General features: G+C 50.0%; 1 protein-coding gene across 1 annotated transcript in view; it reads left to right on the top strand.

Moving 5' to 3' along the window:
• Positions 1–6,715: 6,715 nt before the first annotated feature.
• ATCAY (ATCAY kinesin light chain interacting caytaxin) overlaps positions 6,716–24,486 on the top strand; it is a gene marked incomplete at both ends in the record, with an annotated part of 28,790 nt that continues 11,019 nt past the window's right edge. Inside the window, 3 exons of the mRNA XM_082836611.1 lie at positions 6,716–6,792; positions 20,162–20,220; positions 23,383–23,604. Coding sequence (XP_082692737.1) covers positions 6,716–6,792; positions 20,162–20,220; positions 23,383–23,604 — 358 coding nt within the window. The remainder of the gene's footprint in view (positions 6,793–20,161; positions 20,221–23,382; positions 23,605–24,486) is intronic.

A 24,486-nucleotide genomic window follows, 5' to 3' on the forward strand; every position in this document is an offset into this window, starting at 1 on the left:
AGTGGGTATAGTTGATTCTCGTTATTGGCAGCAGTTCTGTTCTATAAAGTTGCTGCAAACACTGAAATAGCAAAATACTGACCCATTGCTCCTAGGGGAAATACAGGGTTAGGTTCCTGCGAGCCTCTGGTCACAACATTTTCATCAACTGATCAATACATAACCTCGTGTTATGTTTTTTTTGTTTGTTTGTTTAAAGGCTTCTTATTTAATATACATTGTAGATTCCTTAACATTGAACTCACATTCCAGAGCACTATAACTCACACCTCAGTGAAGCTTATCTAACATGCTTATTTTCTCCATAAGGGCACAGCACAGCCTTCTTGTGCTAACAAACACTAGACAGCACTTCAGCACCATGTGTGGGGGCCATTATAAATAGCCAAATCACCAAAAAGAAAAAAGCACAAAAATGTTAAAAGCACGGCACTAAATAGACCCAAAAAAGGACAGCTGTTTACAGCCTAGGCTGGAATAAACATCATCTGGTTCAACCTCAGCTGACAGCACATGCACAATCAGCACTCAGATTTTTTCACTTCTCTGTGTTGTCTACAAATGACCCTGGAAGCACCATGAGTATTGATTTTGGGGGTTACAAATAAATTTCAGCCAGCAGGCAAATTTACAAATACTGTGAATAATGAGGATCAAATGTATTTGTATGAATCACCTTTGCAAATCAGGAAAAGGAGGTTTAGTAATTTCATTGCCTCAACAAACTCCACTGAGAACTAACTCGGTTTCAGGTATTCTTCTAGGGCAGGGTTTCTCAACGACCGCACCATTGATATTTCAGACTAGATAATTCTCTTGGGGAAGGGGCTGTCCTGTGCACTGTAGAGTGTTGAGCAGCAGCTCTGGTCTTTACCCACTGGATGCCAGAATCACCTCCATCCCCCAAGTCATGATAACCAAAAATGTCCCCAGACATCACCAGATGTCCCATGGGGGGGGGGTAAAATCGCCCACAGGTGAGAACCACTGGTCTAGGGATTAAAGATATAGCAATGACAAAATGAAACATCTCTGATCTCAAGAAACTTACATTCTCGGGGAATGGGGCTGGGGGGTTAGTGTTTCATGGGGACAGAGCTTTGGTTTGGGAAGATGAGAAAGTTCTGGAGATGGATGGTGGGGATGGTTACATATTGTGAATGGAATTAATGCCACTGAACTTTACATTTAAAAATGATTAGAATGGCAAACTTTATGTTATGCGTATATATTAATATGTATAACCACCATTAACGATAAACCAGACGACAGCCAATTTTGGTTCACGCAGCGGCTCGGTGGCGGGCTGCAGCACCACGGACAGCTCCCAGCGCGCTCTCAGGGAGGAAGAGCTGCTGGTTTACAAACGTCCTTCTGTTCCAAATGCTTTTCTCCCCTTTCTTCATCCATCCAACTCCTACTCACTCCTCAGCGCCCAACCCACACGGTCACCACCCCTGCCCCACTCTGAGAAATCTCCCCATGTGCCCCCCAAGCCACTCTGCTCCAACGATGTCAGCCCAGACTCCCTTGCCCATCTGCTTCTCCGAGTGGGAATTCTACGAAAGCAAAAAGTCTTCCTCACGTTTCGGACCCCAGTGCCCAGTACTAGAACAAACCTGGATTTCCCGCTCAGTGTCTCTTCCCAGAGCGCCACGTCCTCCAGCCAAGAGGTGCAAAGTCCAGATCTTGTGCTGGAGTCTCTGGGCTCTCCTTCTCTGCTGTGGGGCGGTTGCCTTTATGCCTTTGGCTTGGAGGGGGACCGACCCTGATGCAGTGAGTGGGGTAGCCACGTGAATAGAGTGTTGTCTGAGACCCACAAGGGGAGCCAGCGTCCGTGCATTCTACCTGCATTTCCCGAACATCTCCTTTGTGACGCGTGCTACTGCCTTGGCACATTACAGTGTACAAAACCAACCAAGTCTCTTTTGAAATTTCTATTCCAATGGGGGGTGTGTGTGTCCTAGAATAAACAAAGAAACAAGTAAATAATCTCAAATAGTGGTAAGTGTTATGAAAAAAGACTCATCAGGTTCCTCAATACCGTAAACATAGAATTAGTGTATGACGCAGCATTGCCACTCCCAGGTATATACCCCAAAGAACTGAAAACAGGGATTCAGATAAAACCATGTACACCCATGTTCATAGCAGCACTATGCACAACAGCCAAAATGTAGAAACGCTTTTTGTTTATCCACTGGTGAATGAATAAACAAAAAGTGGCACATGCATACAATGATATACATGATTCAGCCATAAAAATGAATGAAGCACTGACACACATCACAATGTGGATGATCCTTGAAAAATGACGCTCAGTGAGAGAAGCCAGACACAAAAGATGGCATAGTAGATTATTCCATTTATATGAAATATCCAGAACAGGTAAATCCTCAGAGACAGAAAGTGGATTAGTGGTTGCCAGGGGCTGGGAAGGGAGACGTAAGAGACTGCTTAATGGGTACGGGTTTCCATTTGGGGCGATGAAAAAGTTCTGGAACTAGACAGTGCTGATGGTGGCACAACACTGAATGTATTTAATGTCACTGAACTATACACTTTCAAATGGTTAAAATGGTAAATTTTACATTATGTGTATTTTACCACAGAAAAAGAGAAAAAAATTTTTTAAAAAACTGAAAAACAAATCAGACTAGATAATGGGATGGAAGATGATGGAGTGAGAGGCAAGGTAGGGGGTGAGATTAGGAAAGGCCTCTTTGAGGAGATTACTTCTGAGCTGACACCTGAATAATGCAAACATCTGGGGGAAGAGCATACCTGGCAGAGGGAGCAGCTTGTGCAAAGGTCCTGTGGTGGGAATGAGCCTGATGTGTTCACAGAACAGGCGAAAACCATCACAGTGATTAAGAGGCGCAGGAGGTAACAACAGGCATCCATTCCTACTTAGGATCATGTATTGACATTAGTTTCCTGTGGCTGCCATAACAAAGTACCACAAACTAGGTGGCTCAAAACAATAGCTTTTTTTTTTTCTCTCTCACAGTTTTGGAGGCCAGAAGTCTGAAATCAAGGTATTGGCAGGGTTGGCTTCTCCTGGGGGCTGTGAGGGAGAATCCATTTGGTGCCTCTCCAGCTTCCGATGGTCACTGGCAACCCTCCATATTCCTCGGCTGGTCGATGCATCATCCTGACCTCACATGATGTGCACCCCCCCTTCTCTTCTCTTATGAAGTCACTTGTCATGGGATTTAGGGCACATCTTAAATCCAGGATGATCTCATCTGGAGATCCTTAACTTAATTCCATCTGCAAAGACCCTTTTTTCCAAATAAGGTCACATGCACAAGTTCCAGGGGTTAGGACATGGACATATCTTTGGTGGGGGGGGGGGGGACACCATTCAACCTGCTACCAGTCTAAAAATAAAATCAGCAACAGCAAGAAACACGCGTAGAACTTTTCTCATGCTGTGGCACTGTGCCAAGCACCCTCCCTGCATCACCTCATTAAATGCCGAAAGGCCAGTACCCTAATGTTTCCATTTCACAGATGAGGAAACTGAGGTCCAGGAAGTGTGATCACTTACCCAACCAAGTCCCCAGCCAGTGGCTGAGCCAGTGTCCCGATCCACTTACGGTTTGATTTCAGAGGGTGCACTCTTAACTCTATACCATTCTATGGTCTTCCAGGGCGGGGCTGACGCACGCACACCTGCAGGGGGCGCCTTTCCCTCGGAGGCCCCGAGCGAATGTGTCTGAGAAGGTTCTGTCTCCCCAGCACCCAGCCCGGTCTTCGGCCCATGGCTCATCGTAAGTGGTCGGCTGAGGGACCCATGAAATGGGTCCATGAGGATATTATTTCCTCCCTCCCTCTTAATCTAAGGAATGAGGCCATCGCTGCCACTTATTTATTTGTTCCTTGTTTTGTTTTTAAATCTGTGATGCGCCATCAGGAAATCATTTCCGCTTCTGCCCCTGGTGAGGCTCTTGGAAATACTCCCCTCTCAGCCAATGGAGAGCACCGATTCTGGCAGGGGGCTGTGCTTTTTGGTCAGCCCTGCCCCCATCCACCCACCCTGCACACAAAAGCAGCATAATTAACTGTCTTAAGGAAGCCGAGCCTCCGCCAGCTGCGAGCTGGCAAGAAGAAAATACCTCGGAGGCACGAGGACCAGGGACGCAGCCGCAGCCGAGCGACGGGGAGCCGACCGCTGACTGCAAGCTGTTCCCCACCCGTGGACAAAAGCGCCCATCCGCGCCCGTCGCATTGCCCTGGGTGACCTTCCTTGGATGCGGAGTCCGCGCCAGAGTGCATCTTCCTCGGATGCTCTGAAGGCGAGGGATGCCCGGCTGCATCCGCCCAAGGCTCTTCTTTGTTTGCGCGTAACCGGGAGAGGCCGCGGAGGTAGCCGGGACTCACGCGGAGGTGAATCCACTTTCTTTCTCCCCGCCCTGCCGAGGAAGATTGTCCGCAGGTATCCGCCGCTACAAACCCCCTTCTGGCAGATGGGGCGGGTGGGAGCAGAGAACCAGGGTCTTGTGATTCTTGGGATGCTACCAGCTCCATTTTACCCCACGCGGAGAAAAGCATCCGCCCCACACACCCACAGTTCACCTCCCATGCCCACCGTTCACCTGGATGGCAGAGGATTGCACCATTTCCGGGACGTGCTTAGAGATTAGGCAGCTCAAACCCTCAGCCCCTCTCTGGGACGCTTCCTGAGAGACCGAAATGTACACGTCCCACCTCTGTGCATTTCCTATTTATAACGCCGTGAGCGGATTTGGAAAAGGATTTGATAGATGTGTACGTAAAAGCTTGCCTATGGGGTGGGGAGGAAGGGAAACGGTTGAAGACAGAGATTCCTCCTCCTCTGCCTGAACTTGTATGTGATGTGCTGATAATTCAGCACCACAGCGGGAAGGCACGCTTCTCAGCTCCCCCTCGCTGCCTTATTTGCCGTCCTCGAACGTGAAGTCGGGATCAGAGGGCGGGAGCGTCCGGGGCCCTGCGGTCACCCACCCACACCCCTCATTTAGAGGACCGTTGGGCCAACATGTGTGGCCCCAGTCTCAGCTGTGGGTGGGGTGGAGGTGGGTGGTCCTTTCTGGGGGTTGAGGTCACACCCAGCTCAGGATAAGGAAAACAGACGCAAAGACCACTCCCTTCAGAAAGGAAATGAATTTCCATTGATGGGAACTTTCCCTTGCAATAAGTTACTGGGCAGTTGTTGCCCACAGCATCAGGAAGACATCTCTCTCTCTCTCTCTTTTCCGTACTGCGTCTTACTGTCCCTCCTCCATGAATGAATGACGACATTCAGGGCAGTGACAAGAATGGAGTGAGAAACTCCCACTGAAGTGGGGGAGGGTCGAATTTCAGACATCCCGTCCCCCCTGCCTGACCCTCACCTGTCTCCGGCTCCCTCTGAGCCCCAATCCCAAATGCAGACCATCCATCCGCAGGGGCTTAGGTCCAGCGAGGGGCTCTGGAAGACACACCCAAACTAAGAGCCACCCACCAGCTCTAGAGGGGCAGCCGCAGTGAGTGGGGAGGGGGGAGGGGCTGGAGGTGGGACCTTAGGTGCTGGCAAGTGAGGTTGACAACTTCTCAATCTCAGATCTATGGACATTTGGGGCCGGATCATTCTTGGTCATGGGGTACCATCTGGGGCACTGTAGGGCACTGAGCGGCATCCCTGGTCTCCACCCACTTGATGTCAGTAGCACACCGCCCCCCCCACCCCCACCCCCGCACTTGTGACAACCCAAAATGCCTCCAAACATTGCCAGATGTCTGGTGGGGGAAGGCAGAATCACTGCCCGTTGAGAACCACTGGCTTAAAAGCTCAGAACCTGCACTATTAGTTGAGTCATAAGATCCTGGGGGATCCTTTCTAGACCAATTCTTTCATTCACAGGCAGGGAAACTGAGACAGCGGAAGTCTGCCATGCCCCAGGATAGACTCAAATTCAGTCCCGCTCGGCAGTTCTCACCACACTCCCAGACAGCCCAGCACTCAAGCCCCACCTAAAGTGCTGCCTCCACCCCATCCTTGCCCCCAGCTGGTTCCTCGCTACGATACGATAAAAACAAAACTGGCATTTTGTGGTTGGTACAAATGATGATCCTGATTTCCAGCCCCAGGCACTTTCCGCACTTCCTTTTTCAGTCCTAGGGTCAGTTGTCAGGACTTGCTTCTTCGTTGGGGGAGCGGAGGGGACACAGGGGCAGGACAGGTGGGCTGCAGCAGATAGAGGTGGGTTGGCGTTAACCAGGTCTTGTCTGAATGTCAATCCCAGCAAGGAAGCTTAATTATATCAGTCATTAACACTAAAGGACTAAACGTCATTTAGTGTTAATGACTTTAATTGGATTTATTGCTTCCTAGTTGAAGTCCAAGGTAAGGGAGGGATGGTGAACCTTGCAGAGGATGGATTTCAGAGCTTCAAAGCGGGGGTGCTTTTAGCTGGAGGCTCAGCCCCTCCTTTGGTTTCAAACTCCAGACCCACATGGGTGTTCAGCTTTCTATGCCTCTGTTTTCTCACTGGTGAAATGGAGAAGCCTCATGGGGCTGGGCAATGATTCAATAAGACAATGGACACAAGAGCTCTTTGCAGATCCATCTCTGAAGTTTTGTGTGTGAGTGGGGAATTGTCGTTATGATGATTGTCCAGTAAAACCTCCATCCACTGCCCTCCTTCAGGATTCATCCTTGCTTCAAGTCGGTCCTTGCTTCCCAGCTCCCATGGGGACCACTGAAGCCACGCTCCGGATGGAAAACGTGGACGTGAAGGAAGAATGGCAGGACGAAACTCTGCCCAGGTACAGCTCCCTAGGTGTGCGTGTCAGATGTGGAAGGAGCGGGCCCGACACTGCTCCCAGGTGTGAGGCAGAGACACCCCAGTTGACCGGGCCAAGAGCATAACTGATATTTGCTGAATTATTTAAGATTGATTTCCCACCTCCCTACCCTGCCCATCCCTGCCCAAAGTGCCAAAATAGCTCCCATTCCCACACTATCGTAAGAATTCTAAACATTCTTCTAAAGCCATCTCATGGGCGGTTACAATATTCTTACCTGGGTTCCCATGAATTCAGGTAACAGCGTGTTTTTACCTGCAGCAGCCAGAGGGACCCTGTCATACCCCTTAAAAGCCCTGGGGCAGGGACTTCTCTGGCGGTTCAGTGGTTAAGACTCTGTCTTCCTAATGCAGGGGGCCCGGGTTCTATCCTTGTTCAGGGAACTAGATCCCTCATGCCACAGCTAAAGATCCCACACGTGGCAATGAAGATCCCACGTGCTGCAACTAGGACCCGGCGCAGCCAAAACAAAACAAAACAAAAGGCATGGGGGCTTCCCTGGTGGCGCAGTGGTTGAGAGTCCGCCTGCCAATGCAGGGGACGTGGGTTCGTGCCCTGGTCCAGGAAGATGCCGCGGAGCGGCTGGGCCTGTGGGCCATGGCCGCTGAGCCTGTGCGTCCGGAGCCTGTGCTCCACAACAGGAGAGGCCACAACAGTGAGAGGCCCGCGTACCGCAAAAAAAAAAAAAAAGGCACGGAAACAGATTCTCCCCCAGAGCCCCCAGGAGGAACCAGCCCTGCCGGTGAAACTGATTTCAGACTTACTTCTTTGTCTAGATTCGTAAGCAAATACATATGTGTCGTGTTGTTGTTGTTTTTATTTTTTATTTACTTATTTTTGGCTGCGTTGGGTCCTCGTTGCTGCGCACAGGCTTTCTCTAGTTGCAGCGAGCCGGGACTGCTCTTCGTTGTGGTGTGTGGGCTTCTCATCGCGGTGGTTTCTCTTGTTGCGGAGCACGGGCTCTAGGCGCCCGGGCTTCATACGATTGAATATGCTGAGTATTTCACATACTTGTTTACAGTCTGTTCCCCACCGTGGAACCCACGAGAGCAGGGGCCTTTGGTTTGATCACAGGCGTACAGCTGATGCTCAGTGGATATTGGGTGAATGGATGACGGTCATTGGTACGAGTACAAAATTGTAGGAAGCAAGCTGTGCGTGCCCACTGTTGAGATACTTGTCTCTCTGTATTCTCCTCTGGCGAGGCGTTGGGTAAGAGGAAATATAGTCAGCACAGGCTCCCCTTCATTCGTTGGCTGGATGCAACTGCTCATCTCCCTCCCACTTTTTTTTTTTTTTTTGTGGCCAGCTTGCAGGATCTTAGGATCTTAGTTCCCCAACCAGGGATCGAACCCGTGCCCATGGCAGTGAACGTGCAGAGTCCTAACCACTGGATCGCCAGGGAATTCCCTCTCCCTCCCACTTTAATGCAAGGAGTTTACCCACAGGAGATGATGCCCGAGAGTTAGTTGCATAACCATCCAGGAAGGAAGAGTCAAAGGGACTGGGCATATTCACCCTGGAAAAGACAATTTGGAAAGGAGCTCAGTTGGTGAGGGTGCTCAGGGCAGAACAAGGGTGATGGACAGGCATGAAAGGGATGCAGGTTTGAGTCTAAAGTAGACTCTTTGGACTCAAATGGTCCAATCTGTGCATGCTTTGTATGGCCAGCCGGCCCATTCAAAACCAAAATGGGCTGATGGGGGAGGTCTGGAGCTTCCTGTCCACCTGTCCCAGGAGAAGCTGTGATGTCAAGGGCATCACCCCCTCATTTGAGAATCTTTAGCCCTCTCTCCAGTCTAGTCATTTTCAGTGTCGATGTTTCACGCACATCCTTATGATTCTTAAAGCGATAGATGGGGACTTCCCTGGTGGTGCGGTGGTTAAGAATCCGCCTGCCAATGCCAAGGACACAAGTTCGATCCCTGGTCTGGGAAGATCCCACATGCCGTGGAGCAACTAAACCCATGTGCCACAACTACTGAGCCAGTGCTCTAGAGCCCACGAGCTCCAACTACTGAGCCCGCGTACTGCAGCTACTGAAGCCCATGTGCCTAGAGCCCATGCTCCACAACAAGAGAAGCCACCGCAATGAGAAGCCCGTGCACCACAACGAAGAGTAGCCCCCGCTGGCCACAACTGGAGAAAGCCCGCGCGCAGCAACGCAGCCAAAAATAAATAAAATTTAAAAATAAAAAATAAAGTGATAGATCCCCACCTCAGAATAGCCGAGAATCTCTTGTCTGCGCAGTACCGTTGTCTTCAGGAAGACAAGTATTTCGGGAAAGAGACGGCGACTTCATTGGAGCCGACCTCCTGTTCTTTCACTGTTAAAATGTTTTTCGTTCTACATTCCCTCTTATAAGTCTTTCTCTTTAACTCAATACAAGGAGTGCTGATGCCTGGATTTGTAGAAAGGGGTCTGATGACACCCGGACCTGGCAGTTTGGGCGAATTAAGGACTGTTTTTATCAGGGGCTCCTGATGTGGCTAGGAATGCTCCAGAATGGACAAGAGCCGCCTTGGGGAGCTGTCCCTCGTTCCCGGCATGGGAGATCTGTTTCCTTCCATGGAAAAGGTGGAAACAGATGGGATGATCTCTGTGGGTTCCTTCCAGCACCAAACACCCGGGGTTTGGAGGCATCTCCAACCAGTGTCAGCATCATTTACCCTGTGGTCCCGTGAACCCTGGCCCCTGTCCGAGACCAAAGCATCCCTCGGTCTGGACTTTGAGAACCTTCTGATTCAACCCTGCCTGCCCGGGTGGCAAACCCCAACCCTTCCTGGACATAAAAAAAATTCTCTGATGACAGCACAGGACTCACCTTGCTCACTCTAATTTTATCTCAAGCAACACAGTGGAACCAAGAGGGTACGAGCTGTGGAACGGGACAGCCGTGGGTTCAGATTCCAATTCTCCAGTGGGCTCGCTTGCCCACCTTGGGCAGCTCTTCGAGCATCTTTTTGCCTCAGTTTTCCTATCTGTAAAATAGGGACAATCATTCCTGGCTCACGAAGTTGTCGCGAGAAGTCGATGAGGTATGAGTTGCGAGGCAGCTGAGCCAGGCTGTCTAGATGCAGAGGGCTGCCCACGGGACTTGCTGCCGTCAGCCTCATTCTTATCAGCCTGTACCTTGTTCACTCTGGTTCCTTTTTCCCATTCCCCCATAAAAGAGACCCTCCTCTCCCAAGCCTTGTTGAGACAAAGTGGAGCTGACTGCAGCTGCAAATGTGAATTTCAAGTGAGTTTCCCCAGCTGCAGAGGGTTCCTCTCCCTTTTCAGTAGTTCAGTGTTTGCAGGATAGTGGCCTGGCTGTGCAGCCCTGGGGTCAGGGACGTGCCTTCGTCAAGGCTCTGTCCTCCTCGTTCTGGGAGAAATGAGTACAGCTCCTTATACAGCGTCCAGCTGCAGCTCAACATAAGCACCTCTGTCTGATGCCAGACAACCCACAATTCTATTCCTTCGAGCTCAGTGATCCCTTCCTGGGTGGGATCCTTGAGCAGCCCCGGGTGTGTCCGGGTGCTCGCCCTGTGCCCACAGCCCCCTCCTGCTGCCATTGCCTTGCGACGTCTTCCTGCACCTCCTGCTCTTCTGCAGGTACCTGTGGACCCTAGCTGAGAGAGGGCAGCCTGGAGACGATCCATCTACCTGCCTTGCTTCCACATTCATTCATTCTAGTGATATGCACCGACTGTATGCCAGGCCCTGGGTGAGATGCTGGGGACACGTGGAGAACAGGAGAGCCGCCCTTGTGGGGTGTTCACAGTCTGGCGCAGAGACAGGCGGTCCCTTATAACCTCACAGACCAATGAAAAATTGCAGCTGGGTTCTTGGTACCTGGAGAGCGCCAGGTGGGGTCTGACTGGGTTGGGGACATTGGGGGAGGCGCTGACCCTGAGCTCTGAAGGATGAAGAGGTATGAACAGGGGAAAGAGGCTGGGGGTAGGGGTCAAGCATTCCAAGCAGAGAGAGCAGCATGTGCAAAGGCCCTGAAGCCAGCAGAAGCAGATCGAGGGACTGAAGAAAGGTTGGGTGGGGAAACTGAGGACCAGGGTGGGAAAGTGCTTGGCCCGGGTCTCACAGCTAAGGAGAGGCAGGTACAGGGTTAGATATCTGAATGGTGTCTCAGCCTGCTCTGCCTTCTATAACCGAGTGGTCGTGGGTTTTGCTTGTAACTTTTTATTCTTTTTTTTCCTTTTTTTTTTAAATTGGAGTGTAGGTGATTTAGAATGTTGTGTTAGTTTCTACTGTACAGCAAAGTGAGTCAGTTATACAGATACATATATCCACTCTTTTTTATTTTATTTTTGGCTGCATTGGGTCTTCGTTGCGGTGCATGGGCTTCTCATTGCGGTGGCTTCTCTTGTTGCGGAGCACGGGCTCTAGGCACACGGGCTTCAATAGTTGCAGCACGGGGGCTCAGTAGTTGTGGCACATGGGCTTAGTTGCTCCGCGGCATGTGGGATCTTCCCGGACCAGGGATGGAACCCGTGTCCCCTGCATTAGCAGGAGGATTCTTAACCATTGTACCACCAGGGAAATCCCTTCCACTCTTTTTTAGATTCTGTTCCCATATAGATCATTACAGAGTATTGAATAGTGTTCCCTATGCTACACAGTGCGTTCTTATTATTTATCTATTTTATATATAGTAGTGTGTATGTGTCCATCCCAATCTCTCATTTTTTTTTTTTTTTTTTCCGGTACGCGGGCCTCTCACTGTTGTGGCCTCTCTCGTTGCGGAGCACAGGTTCCGGACATGCTGGCTCAGCGGCCATGGCTCACGGGCCCAGCCGCTCCGCGGCATGTGGGATCTTCCCGGACCAGGGCACAAACCCATGTCCCCTGCATCGGCAGGCGGACTCTCAACTACTGCGCCACCAGGGAAGCCCCCAATCTCTCAATTTATCCCTCCCCCTGGAACTTTTTATTCTGACATAGTCCCAAGCTTAGAAAAAAAAACTATAAGAATGGTATAAGGAATATCTGTAAACTCTTACCCAGATTTGCTGATTGTTAAGATTTTACTTCCTTTGCTTTATCATTCTCTCCCCCAACCCTGGTCTTTCTCTTCTGCCCCTGTCTCTCCCTGTGTCTGTCTGTCTGCTGTCTGTCTCTCTATCTATGCTCAATCTGTTTGTATCTGCCCGCCCCTGCACAGGGCAGGCCAGGCAATGTCCCTCCCCCAGCCCAACACGCGCACAGAGGTGATTTCCTGTTGCCCAGCTCAGCAGTCCCTCATGCAGGAGCCGTGCGTTTAGGCCAGGAAGTGATGGCAGGCTCTGAGCAGTCTCAGCATCTTCTGCCTTCCTCAACTCCGCCATTCTCTTTCCTGTGCTCCAGCGATGCTGGGCTATCATAGCAGGATACCACACCCCGGGCAGCTTCAACAGCAGACATTTATTCTCTCACAGCTCCAGAGGCTGGATGTCTGAGATCAAGGTGCCAGCAGGGCTGGCTTCTCGTGAGGGCTCTCTTCCTGGCCTTCTCACTGCATCCTCACGTGGTCTTTCCTCTGTGCTTGCATGTGCTGGGGGAGCTTTCTCGTGGCTCTCCCTCTTCTTGTAAGGTCACAGTCCTAGGGGATCAGGGCCCCAACCTTTTGTTTTTTTGGCCATGCTGCACGTGTACACAAAACGGGCATGTAAGTTGTCTTCAGTCTCAATCTGAAAAAAAGATGCCTCTTTAAAACCTTCTGACTTAATCTGAAGCTTGCTTTTTTTTCTTTTTTAAATGGAGGTGAAATTTACATAACATAAAAATAACCATTTTATTTTATTTTATTCTGTGCCATGAGCATGTGGGATCTTAGTTTCCCAACCAAGAGGTGATGGTGCTGGGGGAGACCAGAGCAAGATGAATGGACAGAGGTGTTGGAAATTGCAGAGAAGGGAAAGGGGCAGATTTATCTGAGTATCTGAAACCACCAAAGTTGCCAATGGATAATTCTTGAATGCCTTTCAGCAGTTCCCTCTCTGGTTCTCCCGACTTAGCTCTGCAGGAGTCCTGTGATAAGCCCCAGTGCTGCTGGCCCCGCATTGAGCCTTGGAAAAGCCTACTTATGCCCAGAAAGAGTTTTTGCTGTTACCCTGCACCAGAGGTGGCCGCCGTCAAACAGAAACAGAGGCTGGAAAGCCCTGGATGGGAGACTGAGGCAGCACAGCCGATCTTAATGCCGTCGAAGCCCTGGGGCACCAGTTGGGAAGCAGGAGGCATGTTCAAAGGTCCTGAGGCCCACAGTTTATTCCCAATTCCCTTCTTTCACACTGTGAGTAACATTAAGCCAGAGGCTAGGATCTGAGGGTAGAATTCGGTCCAGGAGCCACCTCTGAAGCCAGAACTATTGCAATAACAGCTGATTCCGGGTGACAGGTGTTTCTAGATTTTGGCCTTTCCCTGCCACTTACATAATGTGCCCTCACTTGCGCCTTCCTTCAAAACCCTTGCTGAGGGCTGCTTCTCCCAGGTCCAGGCCCGTAACTCACCAAAGCAAGAGAGGAAGAGGCACTTCCTCCCCTTCAAGGGCTCACAGTCTTCCCAGGAAACAAGCAATTAGCACACAGTACCACAGATTCAGTGCTAAAGGAGGCTTCTGAGGCAGGATGCAGGAGCGGGGTGGATGTCAGATTCAGATGGGGCCTCCTGGAGGACGCTGACCTAGCCTGAAAGGCTGAGCAAGTTCACCAAAGAAAGCAGGAAGTGGCCCTCTAGGCAGAGGGGGTGGGATGTGCAAAGGCACTGGGGCAGAGAGAACCTTGGCATGGTAGGGGATGCAGTAGGAGAGAAATTTGGATTTCACGCTGAGAGGGCGTGTGAGTTTCCCAGAGCTGCCATAACAAAGTACCAGGAACTTGCTTAAAACAGAAAAAATGTTTTCTCTCACAGTTCTGGAGGCTAAAAATCCAACATCAAGGTGTCTGCAGGGCCATACTCCCTATGAAGGCTCTAGGGGAGGATGCTTCCAGCCTCCTCCAGCTTCAGCTGGCGGCCGGCAATCCTCGGCCTGCCTTGGCTTGTAGATGCATCACTCCAATCTCTGCCTTCCTCCATCTTTTTTTTTTTAAGCTTGTGTTTTATTTTTTATTTTTACTTTTTAAAATTTTTATTGGAGCACAGTTGATTTACAATGTGTGTTAGTTTCAGGTGTACAGCAGAGTGAATCTGCTATACATATATCCACTCCTTTTCTTTTTTTTGGCTGCGTTGGGTCTTCATTGCTGCGCGCAGGCTTTCTCTAGTTGCGGCAAGTGGGGGCTACTCTCCATTGCGGTGCGCGGGCTTCTCATTGTGGTGGCTTCTCGTGCTGTGGAACACGGGCTCTAGGCACGTGGGCTTCAGTAGTTGCAGCACACAGGCTCAGTAGTTGCGGTGCATGAGCTCAGTAGTTGTGGCTCGTGGGCTTAGTTGCTCCGTGGCATGTGGGCTTCCCAGACCAGGGCTCAAGCCCGTGTCCCCTGCATTGGCAGGCGGATTCTTAACCTCTGTGCCACCAGGGAGGTCCTGCATTCTTTTTTAGATTCTTTTCCCATACAGGCCATTAAAGAGTATTGAGTAGAGTTCCCTGTGCTGTATAGTAGGTCCTTATTAGCTATCTCTTCTGTATATAGTAGTGTGTATGTGTCAATCCCAATCTCCCAGTTTATCCCTCCCCCTGACCCCCTGGTAACCATAAGTTTATTTTCTACATCTGTGACTCTATTTCTGTTTTGTAGATAAGTTCATTTGTACGCTTTTTGTAGATTCCACATATAAGCGATATCATATGTTTGTCTTTCTCTGCCTGACTTACTTCCCTCAGTATGACAATCTGTAGGTCCATCCATGTTGCTGCTAATGGCATTATTTTGTTCTTTTTTATGGCTGAGTAGTATTCCATTATATATATATATATATATATATATATATATATATGAGATTTATTTATTTATTTATTTATCCATCCATTCCTCTGTTGATGGACATTTAGGTTGCTTCCATATCCTGGCTATTGTAAATAGTGCTGCAGTGAACACTGGGGTGCATGTATCTTTTCGAATTATGGTTTTCTCCAGATATACGCCCAGGAGTGGGATTGCTGGATCATATGGTAGCTCTATTTTTAGTTTTTTGAGGAACCTCCATACTGTTCTCCATAGTGGCTGTACAAATTTACATTCCCACCAACAGTGTAGGAGGGTTCCCTTTTCTCCACACCCTCTCCAGCATTTATTGTTTGTAGATTTTTTGATGATGGCCATTCTGCCCGATATGAGGTGATACGTCATTGTAGTTTTTTTTTTAAAAATAAATTTATTTATTTGTTTGTTTTTATTTTTGGCTGAGTTGGGTCTTCGTTGCTGTGTGCGGGCTTTCTCTAGTTGCAGCGAGTGGGGGCTACTCTTCGTTGTGGTGCACGGGCTTCTTATTGTGGTGGCTTCTCTTGTTGCAGAACACGGGCTCCAGGCATGTGGGCTTCAGTAGTTGTGGCACACGGGCTCTAGAGCGCAGGCTCAGTAGTTGTGGTGCATGGGCTTAGTTGCTTCACGGCATGTGGGATCTTCCTGGGCCAGGGCTCGAACCCATGTGCCCTGAATTGGCAGGCAGATTCTTAACCACTGCGCCCCAGGGAAGCCCTTCATTGTAGTTTTGATCTGAATCTGCCTCCATCTTCACACAGCCTTCTCCTCTGTGTCTCTGTGTCCAAACTTGCCTCTTCTTACAATCATACCACTGATTGGCTGTAGGGCCCACCTTGCTCCAGTATGATGTCATCTCAACTTAATGCTGTCTACAACCACCTTATTTCCAAACAGGTCACATTCCGAGGTTCTGGGAGTTAACACCTGAATTATGTTTTGGGGGGGATGCAAGTCAACCCACACCAGAAGAATAAAGCCACACTGTACACCTGGTGGATTAGGGGGAACCCCACTTTTTACATGGGTTTCCCAGTACAGACTGAAAGCAAGTGCTGCAGGGAGCCCTCTGGATCCACTTTGAGTTCGTGAAGGGGCTTCAGCTCTGCATTAGCTGAGGTCTTCCTGCGGCTTGTGGAAATAACCGGGTCTCACCTGACCTTGAAAGCTGCAGCCCTGGACCTGTGGGGTTTGTTCACATGAGCCGACTGGACACAAGGGGGCAGTAGAGGGCAATGACCGGATTCAGCTCTACCTCTGTGAGTGGTTCGCTCTGCCCTTGGGCATCTTCTGGTTTAGCCTCCGTTTCCTCCTCTGTGAAATGGGCTGCTACCTGCCTCATAGGAATACTGTGAGGAGGAAACAAGATGATGATGCCGTCAACATTCCAACAGAGTGAGTGCCCTGTCCGTGGGGGTAAAGTACGGTTCTAGTTGATTCTAGAACAACAGGGATTACAGCCTCAGACTGATGGAAACAGGGAAGGCAGAGTAAATGAGGGGAAGGAGCCGGAAGGAAATCCTGACACCCAGGTGAGCAGGGGTGGCGGACAGTCAGCTCCTGGTGGCGGTTACCATGCACGAAGCGCAGATCTGATTCAAGAAAAGACTGATATCTAGACGTATCTCTGATTTGACAGCAAATTTAAAATGTTGTGAAATGCTGTGTGGGCAGGATAAAACTAGGGGTGGTGCATCAGCTGTCAGCCTGCAATTTCAGAGCATGATTTTAGGTAACCTTGCAAGTAGGTGGTGTGCCTCCTGTACTCCCGGATCCCGGACTTATTTGTGAGTTACCAGCTGCCCTCCCCATGTTGAGAGCAGGGGTGTCAGCTACAGACCAGAGGGACCAGAGCAACGTGTACACGAAATGGGTGTGTGAGTAGTCTTCAGTCTCAAACTGAAAAAAAGATCCCTCTTTAAAACCTTCTGAATTGGGGCTTCCCTGGTGGCGCAGTGGTTGAGAGTCTGCCTGCCAATGCAGGGGACACGGGTTCGAGCCCTGGTCTGGGAAGATCCCACGTGCCACGGAGCAACTGGGCCCGTGGGCCACAAATACTGAGCTCTGTGCGTCTGGAGCCTGTGCTCCGCAGCAAGAGAGGCCACGACAGTGAGAGGCCTGCGCACCGCGATGAAGAGTGGCCCCCACTTGCCACAACTAGAGAAAGCCCTCGCACAGAAACAAAGACCCAACACAGCCAAATAAATAAATGAATAAATAAATTTATTAAAAAAAAAACCTTCTGACTTAATCTGAAGCTTGCTTTTTTCTTTTTTAAATGGAGGTGAAATTTACATAACATAAAAAGAAACATTTTATTTCATTTTATTTTATTTTTGGCCGTGCGGTGGGCATGTGAGATCTTAGTTCCCCAACCAGGGATCGAACCTGTGCCCCCTGCATTGGAAGCACGGAATCTTAACCACTCGACCGCGAGGGAAGTCCCCAAAATAACCATTTTAGGGTGGGCCCTAATTTTTTTTTTTTTTTTTTTTTTCGGTACGCGGGCCTCTCACTGTTGTGGCCTCTCCTGTTGTGGAGCACAGGCTCCGGACGCGCAGACTCAGCAGCCATGGCTCACGGGCCTAGCCGCTCCGTGGCATGTGGGACCTTCCCGGACTGGGGCACGAACCCATGTCCCCTGCATTGGCGGGCGGACTCTCAACCACTGCGTCACCAGGGAAGCCCTGGGCCCTAATTTTTTTAATTAATTATTTATTTATTTATTTGGCTGCACAGGTCTTAGTTGTGGCATGTGGGATCTTTAGTTGAGGCATGTGGGATCTAGTTCCCTGACCAAGGATGGAACCCGGGCCCCCTGCATCGGGAACGTGGAGTCTTAGCCACTGGACCACCAGGGAAGTCCCAAAATAACCATTTTAAATGAACAGCTCACATGTTGTACAGCTGTCACCTCTATCTAGTTGTAAAACATTCCATCACCCCGAAATGAAACCCTATCCCTGTGGCAACCACAAATGCACCACCTGTCTCTGTGGATTTGCCTGTTTTGGACGTTTCATATAAATGGAATCACACATTATGTGGCCTTTTTTGTCTGGCTTCTCTCACTGAGCATCATGTTCTCAAGGTCCATCCACATTGCAGCAGGTGTCAGCGCTTCACTCCTTTTCATGGCTGAATAATATTCCATTGTACTTTTGTTTATCCGTTCATCACTTGGTAGACATTTGGGTTGTTTCCAATGTGATCATGCTGCTGTGAGCATTCAGGTATGAGCTTTTGCATGGATTGTGTCTTCATTTCCTTTGTCATTTTTAAAAAATAAATTTATTAATTTATTTATGTCTGTGTTGGGTCTTCGTTGCTGCATGCAGGCTTTTTCCAGTTGCAGCGAGCGGGGGCTACTCTTTGTTGTGGTGCGTGGGCTTCTCATTGTGGTGGCTTCTCTTGTTGCAGAGCACAGGATCTAGGCAACCGGGCTTCAGTAGTTGTGGCATGCGGGCTTAGTTGTTCTGCGGCATGTGGGATCCTCCCAGACCAGGGCTTGAACCCGTGTCCCCTGCATTGGCAGGAGGATTCTTAACCACTGCACCACCAGGGAAGCCCTTCATTTCCTTTGGACCTCTGCTCTATTTTGACTTTTGACCTCTATGAGAGCAGGGCAACATCTGATTCATTCTTTACCTCCAAGACCCTCCAAGACCTCCAATGCACCTGGAAGGTAGTGGTTACTCAAAGAACATTCGAAGCATGGTGAATGGGAGAAAGATGGGCGGGGTGGCGGGTGCGGAGGAAGAAGCATGGATAGATCTCACCCTACAGAGGGTGCCAGCTCATGCCCTACAAGGAACAGAGGTGATGGAATGAATGGTTTTGTTAAAGAAAAAGAAAAAGCATTCTACTGTCCTTCCCCATCTAACCAGCTCCCATTCCAGCTAAGCTGGCACTGCTGAGTTGCGGAGATGAATTAACGCTGCAGTGCTTCCCTGAGCCAGCACACCCTGCAGCTAGAGCCCCTGACAGCCCCATGCACTCTGAAAAATTATTTCCCTAGGGAGCAATGGAGCCAGAGCACGTGGGTCAAAGTCAGGCGGCATGAGCTGTGGTCCAAAAAAAAAACCAGTCTGGGCATGGCCAGAGAAACAGGTTTTATTTTGGAAATTCGTGCTCCACTAAGCATTAAAGGGGCACAAATGTATAGCTGGCTGCCTTTCTTTTTTTCAAAAAATTTACTTTTTAGAAGATTTATGTTTACAGAAAAGTTGCAAGAATATTACAGAAAATTTCCATACACCTCCCCACACACTCAGCTTCTCCTAAATTAACATTTTACATTAGGCTGATACATTTGTTACAATTAATAGACTGATATTGATACACTGTTGTTAACTGAAGTCCAGAATTTATTCAGATTTCCATAGTCCTTTTCTCCTGATATCCTTTTTCTTTCCTAGGATCCCACCCAAGTTCCCATGTAACATTCAGGCATCATGTCTCCTCAGGCTCCTCGGGGCTGTGACAGTTTCTCAGACTTCCCTTGTTCTCGTTGCCCTTGACGGGTTTGAGGAGGGCTGTGGCCAGAGATTTTGTAGAATCTCCCTCAGTAGGAACTTGTCTGGTGTTTTTCTCACGGTTACACTGGGACGCTGGGTGCTGGGAGGAGGACCACCTGTGAAGAGCCGTCTCATCCTTCATCTCGGGGTGCCTGCCGTCAACGTGACTCATCTCTGCTGGTGTTGACCTCAGTCCCCTGGCTGAGTTCATGCTGGTTGGGTGTCTCTACTGTAAAGTCACACCTCCCCCCTTCCCATACTGTCCTCTTTGGAAGGAAGTCACTGAGCCCAGCCCACACTTACAGAGAAGGGTGTTACTTTCCATCTCCTTGAGGGCAGAATATCTACCGACATTATATGAAATTCTTCTCTGCAGGAAAAATTTGTCTCTTCTCCCTGTATTTATTTATTCAATCATTTATTTATATCTATATGGACTCATGGACATTTTATTTTAAACACTGGCTCACAATCCAATATTTCATGATATATTTTGTTGGCCAGACCAGTCCAGCATTGGCCAGAGAGAGCTCTTTCAGTTGTCTGCTATGTCCATTGGACAACTTCTGGCTGCGTTAATAGCAACAATTCATCGGAGACCAAACCCTGCGGGGTCAGCCCATGAAGAATGCTGCTTATATTCCAAATATAATATAGATGAGACCCTTCTTCTCACTGGGCCTCAGCTTTCCCCGTCCCCCCCCAAAAAAAGGCTTAATATTTATTAGATGATCCAATGGGAGCCCTCCAGCGCTGATTGTTTATGATTTTCTGTGCTCGCGAGCAGATGTATTTTGTTCCAACGGTTTCTCAAAGCTAAACAGATTTTGTTGGTGTCATTTTGTCTGAACTCCATGCTCCTGTGGCTGGACTTGTGGGGCCTGGTGGCTGATGTCCGCTCCCGGCTGGGTCTGCAGGCCACTCTCGGAAGAGACGGGGATGGACTTGCTTGGCAGTGCCACAGAAGACACATCCTGTAAGTTTCCATGCATGCAGAAATGGGCACACGGTCTGGGCTGTGCCCAGCACTATAACTGTAGAAATGTCAGAGGTCATGCTTCCTGGGTGGAATGTCAGGGAAGGGGGTTGCTCTGCTCCAAGTCCTGCAGGGAAAGCAGTGTGGTTGTGGGCCAGAGACGTGTGTGGGCGCCATCATGAAGTCAGTTGCTGTGTGTCCTTGAACTAGTTGCTTAGCTTCTCTGTGCCTCCAGTTCCTCATCTACTAAATACAGGTAGTGAGCCTCCCACAGAAGGGGCATGCAAGGATTAAACAAGATGATTTGTGTAAAGTGCCCAGGGGATGCCAGGCACAAAGTCAGCCCTGGGAGGGCTTTGCTGCCCTGAGCACTCAGGAGGGCTCATGGCTCTGAGGATCCAAAGCCCCAGACTTTGAGGACAGGGGGGTCTGAGGCAGCCAGAGAAGCTGCCTCAAACATGTGTTCTCCTCGATGACATCTCCCGGCAGAGTTCTGCTGAGGGTCCCCGCTCTGCCTGCATTTCCCCCATGCAGCCCATCACAGAGCCCACCCTACAGGGGAAAGACTGCCCAGAGAGGGACAGCCACATCCCTGAGGTCACGCAGCAGTGAGAGCCATCTCTGCCTACCCCTGTACCACACTATGCCCATGAGCCAGGTAGGGGGACCAATTTGTTCCAGGTTTCTGGGGCCGATCTGGGTAGTTGGTCACCCTGGAATACCAGCCCTTCTTCCTGCCTGAGCACATGGGCTCTGCCTGGTGTTGTCACATTCCCACAGGGTAACCTTGGGCAAATCCTTTCACCCCTCTGGGCCTCCATTTCCTACTTCTGTAAAACGAGGAGTGTGTAGTAACAGTACCCGACTTCCTAGGTGTCACTGGCTGAATGATGACCCCCAAAGATATCCAGATTCTAATTCCAGGAACCCCTGAATGTTCCCTCACATGGCAAAAGGGATTTTGCAGATAGGATTAAGTTAAGGAACTTGAGATAGGGAGATGTGATCACTAATTTTATGTATTCACTTGCCTGGCCCATGGTACCCAGCTATGTGGTCAAACATAATTCTAGATGTTTCTGTTGAGGGTGTTTTTTTAGATGTGATTTACATTTAAATTCATGGACTTTGAGTAAGGCAGATTGCCTTCCATTGTGTGGGTGGGCCGTGTCTAATCAGTCGAAGGGCTCAGGAGGCGGGAGGAAAAAAAACCTCAGGTGTGATTCATCCCGGGGCAAAATTCCTCTCCAGCTGTGGACCTATGAAATCAGGCAATGTCTCTGCTTCCAAAACATGATGGCGGGATGGACATAGAATAGATATTCTCATTCCAAATGGGAGAAATTGGAAGGAAGAAAGGGGTCACGGGTCCCAGCAAGTCTGAAACTTGTTCCAATAGGTTTTAAGCCTGGAGAACCATCTTCTTTGGCTCAATGCCCTATACTCCAGGTCCATGTGGTGGCATACTGCCGCCGTGCTTCCTTGTACCTTTAGTCTTACTGCCACCATGCTGTGACCCACAGCTTGACCCCATCAGGAAGAGTAGCAGTATTTTAAATCAAGCACTCCTGATTCACTGCTCCTAACACACTTCCCGTGAAAAAGGCAGAGTGAGTTGAGAAGCCTGGGGTCGGATCCTTGGGCAAGTCTCTGCCTCTATGTCCACGTCTGTAAAATGGGTAACACTTCCCACCACACAAGGTCATGGTGAGAGCTAGAAATCATGCCAGTGCCCCGCACATAGCAGGCACTTGATAAATGTGACTGCTGTGTTTTTATCATTTTCTGCCAAAGCGAATGTTTCTATCCCAGTGTCTCCTGAAGCAGTTACCTCTGACCTGCTTAGGGACCAAGAGATTCAAAGTGAAAAAAAGTAAGATTCAAACTGAAAAAAAAAAATGTGGTCCATTTAATTATGGATCAATGGGGGCTTCTTTGGTGGCACAGTGGTTAAGAATCCACCTGCCAGTGCAGGGGACACGGGTTCGAGCCCTGGTCCGGGAAGATTCCACATGCCACGGGGCAACTAAGCCCATGTGCCACAACTACTGAGCCTGCACTCTAGAGCCCGCGAGCAACTACTGAGCCCACACGCCACAACTACTGAAGCCCGCGCGCCTAGAGTTCACGCTCCGCAACAAGAGAAGCCACCGCAATGAGAAGCCCGTGCACCGCAACGAAGAGTAGCCCCCGCTCGCCACAACTAGAGAAAGCCCATGCGCAGCAACAAAGACCCAACGCAGCCAAAAATATTAATTAATTAAAAAAATTATGGATCAATGAATGTCTTCATCCAATAAAAGAGGGGTAGGAGTCTCCTACTAGTTTACTTATTTTGTCCTCAAAGGCCGTGTAATGAAACAGGGTAAACCTGAGGGGCTGGCTCTGCTCCGCAGGCTGTCAGATGGGGGGCAGCCCAGGAGGAGAAACCACCTTTTACAAGGAGACCAGAGTCCAGGCTAAGAGTCTTTAGGAGGAAGCGGTCTAAACCATGGGGAATATCCATCCCAACAGGCTTCAGAGTGACATGGGAGGATCCTGCCCTTCTGTGCCTCAGTTTGCTCATCTGTTAAAGGGGGCAATAGCAAAGTTGGAACGTGAAAACGCAGGGGAGAGCTTTGCAGAGTGTCTGGCTTACATTACACGATCACTAAAAGTTAGTTGTTAGAGTTGAGCATCACAGAGAGGCCAAAAGCAGAACGTGGACATTCTCTGCCAGCCTTAGCCGGAAGAAACAAGACTCGCAGATATTGGTAGGTCCAGAGCACACCATCTGGAAACCAGGCTGCCCGGGGTCTAATCCCCACATCATTGTTCAACCTTGACCCAACTCACCTGTGAGTCCCATTTTGCAGATGGTAAAAGTGAGTCAAGCTCAGAGCAACATGGCACTGCAGGGTCACGGAGCTGGTGAGTAGCGAGGTCAGGCGCTGAACCCAGGTCTGCCCTACGTCCAAGCGTCCGCCCTTGACCTCCACGCTAGATGGTTATATTAACCGCTGCCGTGAAAGGATATCCTCTGACTTCTAACCACTCCCCTCAACAGGGCGGAGTGGATCTCCACTGGGTTGGGAACAGGAGAGGGGGAAGAAGAAAGAAAACAGCAAAAGTGACTGATCTTGTTTCGCTTTTGTTTTTTTCTGTTTTCCTGTTCCCCCACAGCCCCTCCCAACACTCTGAACTTCAACGCGGCTCATCGTAAGCGGAAGACGCTGGTGGCCCCCGAGATCAACATTTCCCTGGACCAGAGCGAGGGCTCCCTGCTGTCCGATGACTTCCTGGACACCCCCGATGACCTGGATATCAACGTGGATGACATCGAGACCCCAGATGAGACCGACTCCCTGGAATTCCTGGGGAACGGCAATGAATTGGAGTGGGAAGGTGAAGTCGCTCGTCGCACCTGCCCAGCCCCCAAATCAGACCCCAGCGCTCCATTTGGCTTGGGGACCAGCTGACCAGAGCCCCCCTCCTCCATCCCCGTAGGCTCAAGGGGGACAGGTCTTCCAACCTGGGGCTCCCAGGACAGCTCCTGGGACTCCACGCACATTTTCTCGTGGACATGTGGACTTTGCTGGGAGATGTGTCTTTCACCCGATTCTCAAAGGGGACTGAGACCAGAGGAAGGGCCTCCCCCTGATTCCACAGGTGTTTGTGGAGGAGGTCCTGATTGCTGTGTAGGGGGCGGCAGGGAGATCGGGCGGGGGCGTGTCAGGAATAGACATTGCCTGCCTGCTCACGTGGCCATCGGAAAGCCAGGCTCTGGGTAACGGAAAAAATATACACAAGATAATGGCACCTGGTCGTCGGTGCTGTGAGGAAACGAGGTGATGGGAGAGGGCAGGGGGTTCTCACTGGGGCAATTCAGCCCCCTGCCCCCAGGGGACACTGGGCCATATTTGGGGACACCTGTGGTTGTCATGACTGGGGGAATCCTGGCATCAAGTAGGTGGGGTCAGGGAGGTGGCTCCACACCCCACAGCGCCTGGGATGGAGGAGGGGGCTCCACAGAGAATGACCGGCCCTCAAAGGTCAAAAGTGCCCAGGCCGAGACTCCTTGAACCAGGCTACCTGGGGGTGGGGAGGCCTCTTTTCAGGGTTGCCGGGACAGGCCTCCCTGGATGCGTGTTATTTGAGCTGACATGCCAAGGCAAGAGCACAGGTCAGAAAGGTGGCGGTGGCGGTGGCCATGGGGACAGAAGCAGAGCCACAGCACTTGCTGGGTGGATGTGGAATATGAAGGGGAAGAGGGCATTGAAGGTGACA

Source organism: Leucopleurus acutus (genome assembly GCF_964270905.1).
Source record: "Leucopleurus acutus genome assembly, chromosome: 3".
NCBI lineage: Eukaryota > Metazoa > Chordata > Mammalia > Artiodactyla > Delphinidae > Leucopleurus > Leucopleurus acutus.